The 12,857-nt window shown below is 29.9% G+C and overlaps 1 protein-coding gene across 1 annotated transcript; it reads left to right on the top strand.

Moving 5' to 3' along the window:
• Positions 1–396: 396 nt before the first annotated feature.
• On the top strand, positions 397–12,056 carry LOC149877041 (transmembrane protein 272-like). The gene is made up of 5 exons (XM_090074631.1): positions 397–513; positions 10,924–10,951; positions 11,032–11,091; positions 11,484–11,543; positions 11,654–12,056. The coding sequence occupies exons 1-5, from the start codon at positions 502–504 to the stop codon at positions 12,034–12,036; spliced, it is 543 nt and encodes a 180-aa protein (XP_089930757.1). The 5' UTR covers positions 397–501; the 3' UTR covers positions 12,037–12,056.
• Positions 12,057–12,857: the final 801 nt, after the last annotated feature.

The following is a 12,857-nucleotide window of genomic DNA, read 5'->3' as shown; positions in this document are numbered from 1 at the left end:
AACGTAAGCTTACAACGAAGTTTTGAAAAATACTAAGGCCTCATTTATTTAAAAAAATTTAACTTCGCTAAATCATTGAAAAATTGAGACTTTAAAATGAATTTCATCCAGGCCAGTTTTGATGGCGTCGAAGTTGTTTAAATTGAAATTCTCGTATTTCTCACATGGCAATTTTTGCAGGATTGGTGGTATTCATTTAATTCATTTCCAAAAGATTATACCCAGCAAAGATGAGAACAATAGAACTTAACAACTCACAAATAGTTTTCTTTTCATGAATTTTTTAAATAAAGTCTTTCCTAATGCTGGGATGAATTACAATTGTTCAGCATAATAGTAAAGTTACAATAGTATAATACCTTAATATTAGCATAATTATAATAGGGTAATATATTATAATAGAGAATAAAATACCCTTATGCGTTTTTATAAAAGTTTTGCAGAGATTAGCTACGATATTTGTCAACAAGTTTTATAACAGATTGTTGTAAACTATCATAAATGGCTGATCAGGTAACACTGCATTTAATTTTTTACTTTTTTCACAATTTACCACGATTTTTACATAAGATAGATACATGCAAGTTCAAGTTCGAATCTTGAGTAAACTTGAACTATTTGACTATCAATTTCTGAACTATTTGAACTCGCAAAGCTTGAACAAAAAATTTGACTGGCTTCAATGAACTTGATAAATTTGATTCTCAAGTTTATCGCATTTGGATTCTCAAGTTTATCGCATTTGGATTCTCAAGTTTATCGCATTTGTTTTTATCAAGTTTATGGAGCTTTTCATTTTTATCAGTTTTTTTTTTATATGCTTTCTGGTTAATAAATTTAGTTTTTCTACTTTTTAATTTTTACTCCCACAAGAAAAAGTTATAGTCACAAATTTAATTTTTTTCTTTCTCCAAATGTTAATAAAAAAAAAAAAAACATTAATAAAAAAATTAATAAAAAAATTCAAGAAAATTTAATTACTGATATTTCATTTGTTTTTAAACAAATCCGATTTTTTTTTTAAATTTAATACACAATTAACTTTTTAAGTCGTCATGTTATTAAACACGATGCAAATGAACTGTTAAAATTATGTTAATAACACGACGATTCCGTATTGGATCGCGATTGGTGTTCTCAAATAATTATTGTATTTGTTAAATAACTTTGTTAAAATTTATAAACGTAATAAATTTGTGAAACTCGATCGAAATATTTGAATAAAAATAAAACTTGACAAACTTGAACTCGAATTATTTGAAAAACTTTACCACTTGACAAAACTTGTACCGAAAAACTGGAACAAAATTTTTAAACTAAAAAAAAAATTGAACTCGCATGTGGCTTACATGTGCTTAACATAAGATGGAGTTTACTTTTAGTTTTGAACGTAAAGTACTGCACTTAACCTTATTATGATGCGCATGTGTCAGAAAACCGAAAATAATGTTAAGGTAATTTGGAAAAAATAAACATCGTTTATCTTGTATTTGCATACACTGGTTAAGACCAAGCAGTGAATGCCTCAAGGAAGAAATAGCATCAGCTTTTAGATTAGGAAAATCAAAACATGTTTGGACGTCTAAGCCTTTCTACGCACATCAGTTGCAGTATTCAGCTTGTCTACATTATCAATATCTACAGAAAGCTGAAGTGCGCGATTCAAAGAATTAAAAATCTAAACAATCCAAAAAAAAGTTTTTTAATGGCTCGCTTCGAACTTATATTGTGTTTTAGGTATTTGATCCTTTCCATTATGCTAACACATTATGTGTGTGTGTGTGTGTGTGTGTGTGTGTGTGTGTGTGTGTGTGTGTGTGTGTGTGTGTGTGTGTGTGTGTGTGTGTGTGTGTGTGTGTGTGTGTGTGTGCTATGCCTCATGACCTACACTGCCATTAACGCCCACAAAAAAATAAGTGGTGATGCTTTATACTATTCTTTAAATGTTTGCATCAGCGACGGTAATTCGCGAGGTTAGAATTATTTTGTTCTACCTCCGAGTTTAAACGTTGGGAGAAAGTTTTTGATTTTTTCTAAAAGTAAAAATTTTTTAAAGTTTTAGCTAAAATTTTTAAAAAAAAAAAATAACTTATGCTTTAAATAATTTATGTTTAAGCAAATTATTTAGAAAAAAATTTACAAAATAATGCGTATTTTAAAAGCTATTATTGCTAACTAAAATTAACAACTCATTTTCTCAATGGGTAACTTTTAAAATGGGAGATTTAACAAAATAATTCTAACCTCGCGAATTACAGTGACTGTGATACTCGAACAATAAATGTTGAATTCGAAAAAATAACCATGCTCATACTTTCGGTGGTTTGGAAAAAATCTTGATCTCAAAAACCATGTTCGGATATTTAACGTTGCAAATTTGTTAAGTTTGAATGCTTCGTTTAGTTTTAGGAAAAGAAAGTTAATTTAAAGTAATTTTGTTGTTGTTATCTAAAACCCCGATTACACTTGCTTTCAGAATAATCATAAAGGTTTTCTTCAAAAACTTACTACCTCCGTTTCACAATAGTTGTCGCATATGGATACTTTTGGCTAAAATGAGCAAGTGGTAAAATTTAGAGGGCATTAACATTTTTGAAGTAATGAGACATTTTTGAGATTTTTGAGATTTGAGTAGAAGATTTTCTCAGTGCTTTAACAAAGTTGTACAATCGAGATTCCTTCGTTGTACAATCTCAAAGTTGTACAATCAAGAAGTCCTTTCCATTTCTGACAATAAATACAACGCTGCTCAAAAGTTGAGCACGCAGCGGAATTAAATTTACTTTTTTTTCTTATGAACTTAAAAAGTAGAAGAAAAGATAAAATTTTTTAGTTCAAATAAAAAATTTATTTTTTAGAATATTTAGTATATATTTAAAAAAAAAAAACAATTTTAAAAAAGCTACCGAATTTTTTGGAAGATATTAGTGATATATTAAGAAAAAAAACCCGCTCATATGTTTAGCACGCTGACTCTCCTTAAAACTTTTATGGAGAGCTTTTATCTTTTATTGCGGAGAAAGTTCATCAAAGTAAAATTAAACTCTCCTTTTTAATGAAATAATGAAAAAAAAACAAAAAACAAAACATGTATTATTTTAAAAGTTCGTTTTAAATTAATTAATCATTTTTGCTAATATTTTGTCTGAAAATTTGCCATGGAAAAACAATAAGTCAAGTACTCAAACGGCGTACTAGCCTTAATACGAATTACTTAATACGTATTAGCCTTAATACGAAAGGCCAGTCTAATGTTAAAAAGTCTCGAATTTTAAAGCGTGTATCACCTTCATTTGTTAGTAGAATTATTGCCAAATTTAATGAAACTGGTAACAAAACTGGTTGTACTGCTGACAAAATACGTTCTGGACGACCAACAATGACAAGTATCACTGATGGTAATTTTATTTATAGAATCGCAGGGCGCGGATCCAGGAATTTGTAACTTGTGTGGCCAAATTTTATTTTCACGGTTGAAACTTCGATAAAAGATCGATACCTTAATATTTTAATATTACATAGTATTTATTGATTGAATAAAATGTCGATAACGTATAATAAGAACCGTTGTGGTCATGGCAGGAGTCTCTATAGCCAAAATCCGTAAATTACGGCAGACAAATTAAAATTTTTAGAGATATTCCTTAAGCGAAAAAACCCATAACTAACGTGGCTGCCGTAGTATTTAAAATATGTGGCCATTGCCATAATGGCAACCCATGATCGTCAAAAAAGATCCTAAACAATAGACCAACGTAGATACATTGAAACCCTTGAAAAATATTTAATGGTTACCAAAGACATTTTTTTGGTAACGAGCCCGAGTGGATTTTTCAACAAGTCAACGCTCAGAGTATTTTTAAAGTCGTTTAACGGTTTTTTTTAGAGTCGTTTAACGGTTTAATAGTTGAATATTGTCGTAAACTTTTTGATTTTTTTAAGAAGAAGATGTACATTATGCATAAAAAGTAGATGTGGTCACCTTCATCATTAAGCTTGGCCTAAAAACCACTTTAAAACCAAGTGTGCTAAACTGGAAGCGTGCTAAGCAGCTCTTTTACATCATTCTGCAGAGCTCTTTATAAATGTTTAATTAAAATCACAAAATATTTAAGAGCACAGAAGTCATTCCAAAAATGTTAACCAACAGGGATCCTTGGAGTAGATAAAATATGATCGAAACTCAAATTCTCTAAACTATCTTCAATAACAATTTAAATAAACATTCGAATAAAAATTGAGCAATTAAAATTCGAATTCCTGCATAGATAATAATAATAATAATAATAATAATAATAATAATAATAATAATAATAATAATAATAATAATAATAATAATAATAATAATAATAATAATAATAATAATAATAATAATAATAATAATAATAATAATAATAATAATAATAATAATAATAATAATAATAATAATAATAATAATAATAATAATAGTAATAATAATAATAATAATGATAATAATAAAAATGATGTTAATAATAACAGTAATAATTGTGACGATAATCTTATATCTTATATTTTAGAAATTACATAAGTAGGTTTTAATATTGCATTAAAGAAAAAAGCAAATTTTTACTGGAAAAACGAAATTATTTATTTCTTTCCAAATAAACTTATTAATATTTTCGGTGAATAAATCAGTCTCGTCCTTATAAAACGTCCTCAAGAAAACTTTAAAAAAATTGTAATTTTAATTTAAAAATTGAAAAAGAATTTTTTTTCGGTGGACTTTATTTTCCTTTAGTCTTTTTTGAATCTAACTGTAGGTCACCTGGTACAAAAACTTGCAACCATCTTTTTTATTGTCTAGGAAGTCTTGTCGGTTTTAGTAGATAAACTTTAATATTGAATAACTTTAGTAAATATTTGCTCAAATCAGTTGAAGTAAGAACCATTTGAATCAGCACACTTTTGCCAACAAGAAACAAGATTTATTACATCAGCAAAAAAAGTCTGGTACTCGAGATTCGATGAGTCGACGAAGGCCGTTTTTATCTGGTCCTGATTGCCAAAGGTTCTACCAGTGAGAAAGTTATCGAAGTGCTTGAAAAGATGGCAGTCGGTTGTTGCAACTTCTGGGGAGTATGATGGGTGAGGGAGAACTTCGACGCTCAACTCATTTGATTCTCGAACGTTGGTCTGTGAAATGTGTGACCGAGCGTTGTCATGTAGTAGGATCAGACCACGCCTGTTGACCAATCTCGGTTGCTTTCTGGCGTAGTTTCACATACATTTTGTTGATTTCAGCACAATAGGACTCTGCAGTGATGGTTCAGCCTGGTTCCAAGAAGTTATAGTGGATCACACAGACAGCAGACCACCATACTGTAACCATAGTCTTTTTTTCGTAGGTTTTCGCCTTAAGTAAGTGCCTGGGGGGCTCATTGGCGTCTAACCACTGTCCTTAATGTCTCCAGTTATTGTACAGAATCCAGTTCTCATCAGTTGTTACGAATCGATCCAAGAAAGGATTGTTTTGGTTGCGCAGAAGTAAGAAAAAACAAACCTCAAAATGTGACAATTTCTGTCGATCTTTCAAATTGTGGGGCACCTATTTTTCGAGTTTTTTCACCTTTCCAATGCGTTTTAAACCATCCAAAATAGCTCGGTAACTCACTCCTAGCTCTTTCGCGATCTCCGAACCATTTGGGAAGAGTTGGCTTCCAAGGAGGTCCTCAGATTCTTGTCCTGGATTACTGTAGGTCAACCACTACGGGGTTCATCACGGAGGCTTAAATCTCTAGAACAAAATTTCGTAAACCAACGATGAATGGTGCGTTCGCTGACACTATTGACCCCCAAATGCCTGGTTAATTTTCTAACCGTCTCGGCAGTACTTTGTTTCAATTAAAACTCATACAAGAAAGTTGACTGAAAATCGCCCACTGACATTGTATAATAGTTTGCTAAAATTGTATAAAAATTGGCTAAAAAACAGAGAAAATTAAAACGTATGTAAAAAATGAATATAAAAAATGAATAGCATTGTCAGAAAGAGCGTTCAATTCTGCATTGAACACTATATAATAAGTGACAGTTGAGAAATTATTTAACTAGAAAATTAAATAAAAAAAAAAGCATGTATCAAACCTACAAAACTTTTCTGACAACCTGATATTAATGGATGTTAACAGGATTCACGTTTCAGATTTAATGATATAAAAGAAGCTCAATTGAAAAAAAAACGACATTTTGATTATTTGTAATGCCTTATAACCAATTGCAATTCTGCATCAAACTCATATCAATTCTGCATCGAACACACATATTGCTAAATACTGCAATTGATGTGCGTAGAAATGCTTAGACGTCCAAACATATTTTAATTCTCCTGATCTAAAAGCTGATGCCATTTCTTCCTTGAGGCATTCACTGCTTGGTCTTAACCAGTGTATGCAAATACAAGAAAAACGATGCAAGATAAACGATGCAAGATAAACGATGCAAGATGAACGATGCAAGATGAACGATGCAAGATGAACGATGCAAGATGAACGATGTTTTATTTTTTTCCAAATTACCTTCACAATTGCAAAAAGTTTATTCATTTTAAATAAAACAAGAAGTTAAAATCTGTAAATAATGAAATTAATTCCAAATTTAAATCAAATAATGAAATAAATTCTAAATATAAATTTTTAAAAAAATTTCACTCGAAAAAAAAATACGGTTAAAAATAGTCTTAAAAATAAAGTTACAAAGTGGTTCTCTAACGACATAAGTCTCCACCTTAGGGCATCTCTTTCTTCTCATCACCAATTTCGCGATTGGAATATACAGTAGCGTGCAAAAGTTTGTAAACAGCTAAAGTTTTCGTGTTTTTCGTCATAACATTTTGCCTTTTCACTAAAATGAAGTTATTAACAATTGTTTCTCTAATGTGATTACATAGGATAATTTACTTTATGCATAATTTACTTAAAAAAATGACAACTTGTGAAAAATTTTATAAACAAATAAAAAAATCCAAAAAGGAAATATTATCTCTAATTCCCTCACATTTTTCATCTCGGCACATCGAATTTTCGTAATATGTTTTGAATAGACATTATTCACAGTGTTGGTAACATCATGGTATTTCATATCACCCCCATATCATATTACCCATCTTTGCAATACTTCTAGCATGACATTTTTATTTCCTAATTTTAATTTCATTTTGTACAGAAACAGCAATCTTTTGTGCGACAAACTTTTGACGATTGAGTTCTTTTTTGAAAGAAGATTTACGTTTAGTAAACTCACGTGACTTTACACACGTGACTGTGTTTTTGAAAACATTTTAGCAAATTTAAAACATATAAATAGGGGGGGTCCAAAATTAACTTTTTTTAGATTTTTTGTAGTTTAACCACTTTTTCTTAATTAATTTTTTATGCTGATTTCGAATTTCACAATTTTTTTACTTCATTATCAATATTTAGCCTTCTACTTCAATTTTTTAAAAAAGTGATTTTTTTCACAAAAGAATTTACTGTTAAATTAAATGAAATCATTATTATTTTCAAATATAAGCGATGTAAAACACATAGTAAATTTTTTTTCATTTTATTAATAAAATATGTAATCATTATGCCTATTTATAAATAACACAAAAAATTAGACATTGCACATCATTAAGATAGTCTAATATTAATAATAATTTGTTTCGATCTCTATTGAAAGTGCAAAATAACTTTGTGGAAGTCATCGTAGGTGATTGTGGATTGCTGTGATGACTTTCCAAGTAGAACCTTCAAATTAGTAGCATATTCTTCTATAGACATAAGACGGCGCTTTTTTGTATTTTTATCAAAAATCATGATTTTAAATAGAGTTGATTTCCGCGGCAATGACCTACTTGTATCTCTAAAATAAATTACTTCATTCTTCAATCGTTTTTGGCATTTTATCAGATCTTTCTCTTTTTCAATATATTCACTTACATCTGATCCACAAGTAAATGGGCCGCCTTGTAGTTTTAAACAAGTTAAAATAGAATTTCTCCTGGACGCCTGATGTAAAGCTTGTTGTTCTTTTTTAGTTAAGCCGCTTTGTCTCAGCTGAATCTGTCGCTGGTTCCAACTATATTCTATACTTTCAATTTTTCTAACAATAGGACCCATTTTCCGAAATAGCTCTAAATTACTTGAATCTTCATTTCTTAAATTATTTGAATATTTAAGAACATTACCACGTGAAACTGTTGAAAGTGACGGTTTTTTTCGAAGTCGATTGCTATGAGTTCCACACTGACGCTCAAGTTCAATATTATTTGTAATTGCTTTATCAACTCCAACGACTTGATTAAAAACGTAATACTCATCAGGTAACCGTTCATTGTTTCTTTCTCCAAACCCATAATGCTTTCCTCTTTGGTGTTGAAGAACTATAGCTAAACTTTTCCGAACTATATTTGCTAGAATAATGCAATCATCAAAGTTCTTTGATGAGTATTTTCGAACTACATCAACAACTTCTAAGCCATAATCTTCTTTAATGAGATTTTCAAATAGTCTCTTTGATACTCCTTGAACACATGGCTCTTTAAATTCAAAGAATTGTTGATTTATGACATCATTAGATAAGCTTGAATGCATCTTGCTAAAGAATATTTGCAGTTTAGAATGCGTGGCTTTACCTTTAGTTTTACAGAAAAATGGTGAAATGACTTGCATTCCAAAAGCTGCTACCACGACTAAAGTAACTATAATGTAATCAAAATTCATAGAATCTCGGACTAAACAAGCAAGTTTATTTGTAATATATTCATGTTGGTCCAAAAACTCCTTAAAGTCATCCCAGTGAAAGCAAACTATAGAAGAACATTTCGAAAGACATTCAAATCGAACATCTTTAAATTCAAAAAGAAAAATATCTTTGTTTTTACGCTGCATAAAAGTTTTAAATTCTTTATAATAATTCCATGGTTTTTGAATAAAACTCGGACCAAACAAGTTTAGTACCCATGAGAGAAAGGTTAAGGACAACGTTTCCGTACTTTTGTTAATAGATATATCTAACAGAAAGCCTTTGAAAAGGTTATCCATATTCATTTCATTTTCAATTTGATTTAGAACTTTTTCAATAGCTCTGTCAAAACCTAAAGCTGTATGTGAAGTGCAAAACAGTTGACCAGCAGGAATTTCTCTATTGAGTATATCAGCTGTGACTTTAGATATTCCTATATTATGAACAGTACTGTCAGTCATATGAACGTCTACCTTCTGGTATAGTTCTTCTGAGGTGTATTTTGAGGCTTCCTGTAACATTTCGAATGTTGTTTTTATTCCATCTGCAATATTTGCTGTAGTTTCTGAAGCAATTGCTAATGTAGGCAAAGGAAAATAATATTCTCGGTTAATATGTAAACCAGAAGGTGCAAAGGTCCCAACATGTTTTCGAGTGGTAGAGTCAGTTGCGTGAGTTATTATATCGCCACTATTTTTAGCTTGAACAACTCTGTCTGCAATCAAGCCAAGAGAATACGCGTGCATCTGTTTTAGTTTTTTACGAATGGCACTGCGTGTTGGGAGTGTGTTAGAATCAATAAATGTGTTCTCAATAGCTTCACAATTATTTTTATCGTACTTTGATGTACGGTCAGTTTCATCTGGAATTTTCCATTTTGTTTTAAAAATTCGATTGCCGATTACTTTCAGTGCAACTTGCATTTCCCTCATCGAGAATCCTTCTCCATCTAACTCTGCACATGCATGGTAGATATCACTTAAGACTAAGTTTTTTGATTGTCGCACATTAGGTGGAACATAAGTATTGTGAGAACTATCTTCAAACATTAATTTTGATTTTGATCTCGTCATGTATGGCTGTTTTGGTTCACTTACATCAACAAACATCACTCTCTTTTTTTTAATTGGTTCAGTGTCTTTTTCAAAGAACTGATATTCATTTTTTGTTAATTCATTTTCAAGAAATTCATCTTCATCTTCAAATTCACTTAACTCACTATCATCATTATCAACGTACATTGTCTGATAAACTGCTGTTTCATTTCTAATCTTTTTCTCCATTTTTCTTTTTTCATTAACAACTTTTTGATGGAAAGTTTTATCAACATTTTGACAAGTAAAATTTCTGTTACCACGCATGTTTTCTAGATACGAGTAGTCTTCAGCATTCATTGAAATACCGAAAAACTTCTCTAGCTTTTCACGACGTTCTGGATTAAAGCAAGAACATCTCTGAGTAAAGGCAACTTTGTATGATAAAATTTATCAACTACAGGGAGACTTTCTAAAGGAGTTTGTTTATTTTGATTTAAAACTAGTTTGTTATTACGTCTTGTTACAATTTTTTTCATTTTAATTGATATCTAAATTTAGTTAACAATAATAAGCTATTTTTTAAGTATATAAAAGTTTTACGTTTTAACAAAAAAAGTTTTATTACATTTTTTTTTAAGACTATTATTCATTTTAATTCAAATTTATCCAATCAAAATTTAAATTGCATAAATTTTAAAATAAAGTTGCGTAACTTTATACGCAAAAAAACCGCTGCAAAGATTTTTCTTTTATATGTTTTTTTTTTTTTTTTTTATGTATCTTTAAAAATGTTTAAATAGAAGTAGAAGGCCAACCACAAAAAAATAGAAAAAACTGAATTGTTTTTAAAACTTTTCTACAAAAATTAATTAAGAATAACTGGTTAAACAAAATATATAGAATTTTGGACCCCCCCTAATATAAGAAGAAGAAATTATGTTTTCAGATAAAAACTAAGAATATTTACTCGAATTAACTAAAATTACAATTTTCTCCGCTTGGATGATTGAATAACAGAGAAATATACTTTGAAAATTATTTGAAACCGGCGTTCAACCTGTTAATGACATCAAACTTCAAAATCTTAGCCTGTTTTAAAGAACAATTTACTAATGGCGATAAACTATTTTTTTTTTTTTAGGAACCCACAGAATCGAATGACAGAAGAGGTAAGCATTGTTGAATTTTTTAATGGAAAACAAATATTTGATGAAATAAATATTGTACTTTGTTTTTGATTATGTTAAAGATTTGTTATCCGGTATTCATTCGGGAACAACAAAAGTACTGGGTACTACTGGCGCACTTTGTAAGTTATTTTATAAAACTAAACAAAATTTTTTTCTTACGTGCAAATAAACTTCCGAAAAAGCATTTAAATTTACACGTTGCTATTTCTTTTTGCATTATTACCTTCATTGCACAAATACCTTAAATTCAATAGGAAAAGCAGCGTGCAAGCTTAAATGCTTTTTCAAAAAGTAAATCCCAGATTGGAAAGTTATCTTCTAGTAAAGAAGAAGAATGTTTTTTTTTTCTTGAAAGACAAATTGTAGCAGTTATAATAGAAGAACTTTGTTCAACAAAAAAATTGATTCACAATTTTTTAAACACAAGTTGAATGTTTGCAAATAACCATCTGTAACAAATGTTTAAATCAAACAACTCAATATTTTATGTCACTTTTTTATTTCATTTTAGTTTTTGCCTTGGCAGTCATACTTCTTACAATTATCGTACCAATTGCGATGCTTGTTATAGGTTTGTACGAAACGTATAACGTCATTCCGTTGTCATTAAACTTAAAGCCCTCTAAAACTATAAGTCCTTTAATCTTGAAAGATTTGTTAGACGTTTTTCTTATTTTATAGGAGCTCTGAAAAAAGATAAATGCCCTTTGGAGCCAATGATTCCGATATATTTAATTGTCACCGGAGCAACAAGTGTTACAGTAATATCTCTCACAATAATATCAAGTTTGTGCTCAAAACTAGCTTCTAACAATCAACTTGGGTTAAAATGTTTCGTGAATAGTATCAAAATATTACTATTCTTAATTCCTATATTTGCTTTTTGCTGGTTTATTGCAGGAAACGTCTGGGTGTTCAGAAACTATAAAAACAGGTGGTTTTGTGACGCGACTGCATACTACTTTGCTTTTTGGTCAATTATTACAGCTTACATAATATCTTTTATAAGTTGTTGTTGCGTACCATTGATTAAGAAGATAACATCTTCTTACGAGGAAATTTAAATAAGAGTTTTTATTTCTTACTTGTGTGTATTTTTTTTGTTTTGAGCAGTGGCGCAATGAGGGGTGCGCCTTGGTAAAATCATTTAAGATATTAGGCCGGGTAAATAAAAATAAGCAATTGCTTTTACTCAGTAATTGGTCAGCTTTACGTGAATAAAAACTTCAGCAGTTTTCCTCATATTTTTATTCACGTTAAGGTAAGCAATTTACTCAGTAATTGCTCAATTTTACGTGAATAAAAACTTAAGAAAAGTTGTTGATGTTTTTATTTACGTAAAGCTGACCAATTACTGAGTAAAAGCAATTGCTCATTTTTATTCACCCTGCCTATTGTCACATTTACTAAAATAGAAAAGAACGAGAAAAAATTTATATGCACTTCCGTAAGAAGTAGTCACAGTTACTCAAAATGAGAAAAATTTGAAATGCACTTCTTCCTTGAAGAGACAACGGGATTATCAAACCCAAGTTATATGATTGTACTATTGTTATTCTCTGCTATAACTTTCTCTGTTCAGAAAACAATGATGAAAATATTGTTTTCTGAACGCCAGAGAAAGTCATCAGAGCAAATATTTTTTTAAGTGACATGATGTTACTTATAATAAAGGTTTTTTCTGATATTCTTTTGCACACTTTACAACAACAACGATGCCTAGAATCTAAAGCACCTATCAAAATGACGTGACTCCGTTTCTCCAGCAGAGTTAAGTGATCTTAGTTGATATTTTTTCTTTTTAACTAAAGTTTTTCGCTTCATAAATATTAAGTATTTAACCTCACGTGCGCTCGTTTTGAAAAACCAAACATTTTATTCATTT

Source organism: Hydra viridissima, unplaced genomic scaffold (genome assembly GCF_058129835.1).
Source record: "Hydra viridissima isolate aposymbiotic clone 2 unplaced genomic scaffold, HvirCarnegie_v1 scaffold_17, whole genome shotgun sequence".
Classification (NCBI taxonomy): domain Eukaryota; kingdom Metazoa; phylum Cnidaria; class Hydrozoa; order Anthoathecata; family Hydridae; genus Hydra; species Hydra viridissima.
Note: the sequence above shows the minus strand (reverse complement) of the source record. Positions and strands in the feature narration are given on the sequence as shown.

What these genes read in the sequence shown, in the direction of transcription:
- LOC149877041 (XM_090074631.1), top strand. An exon ending in AGAATCGAATGACAGAAGAG is followed by an intron (nt 10,952 to 11,031) that starts GTAAGCATTGTT and finishes ATTATGTTAAAG; the next exon opens with ATTTGTTATCCGGTATTCAT. An exon ending in GGGTACTACTGGCGCACTTT is followed by an intron (nt 11,092 to 11,483) that starts GTAAGTTATTTT and finishes ATTTCATTTTAG; the next exon opens with TTTTTGCCTTGGCAGTCATA.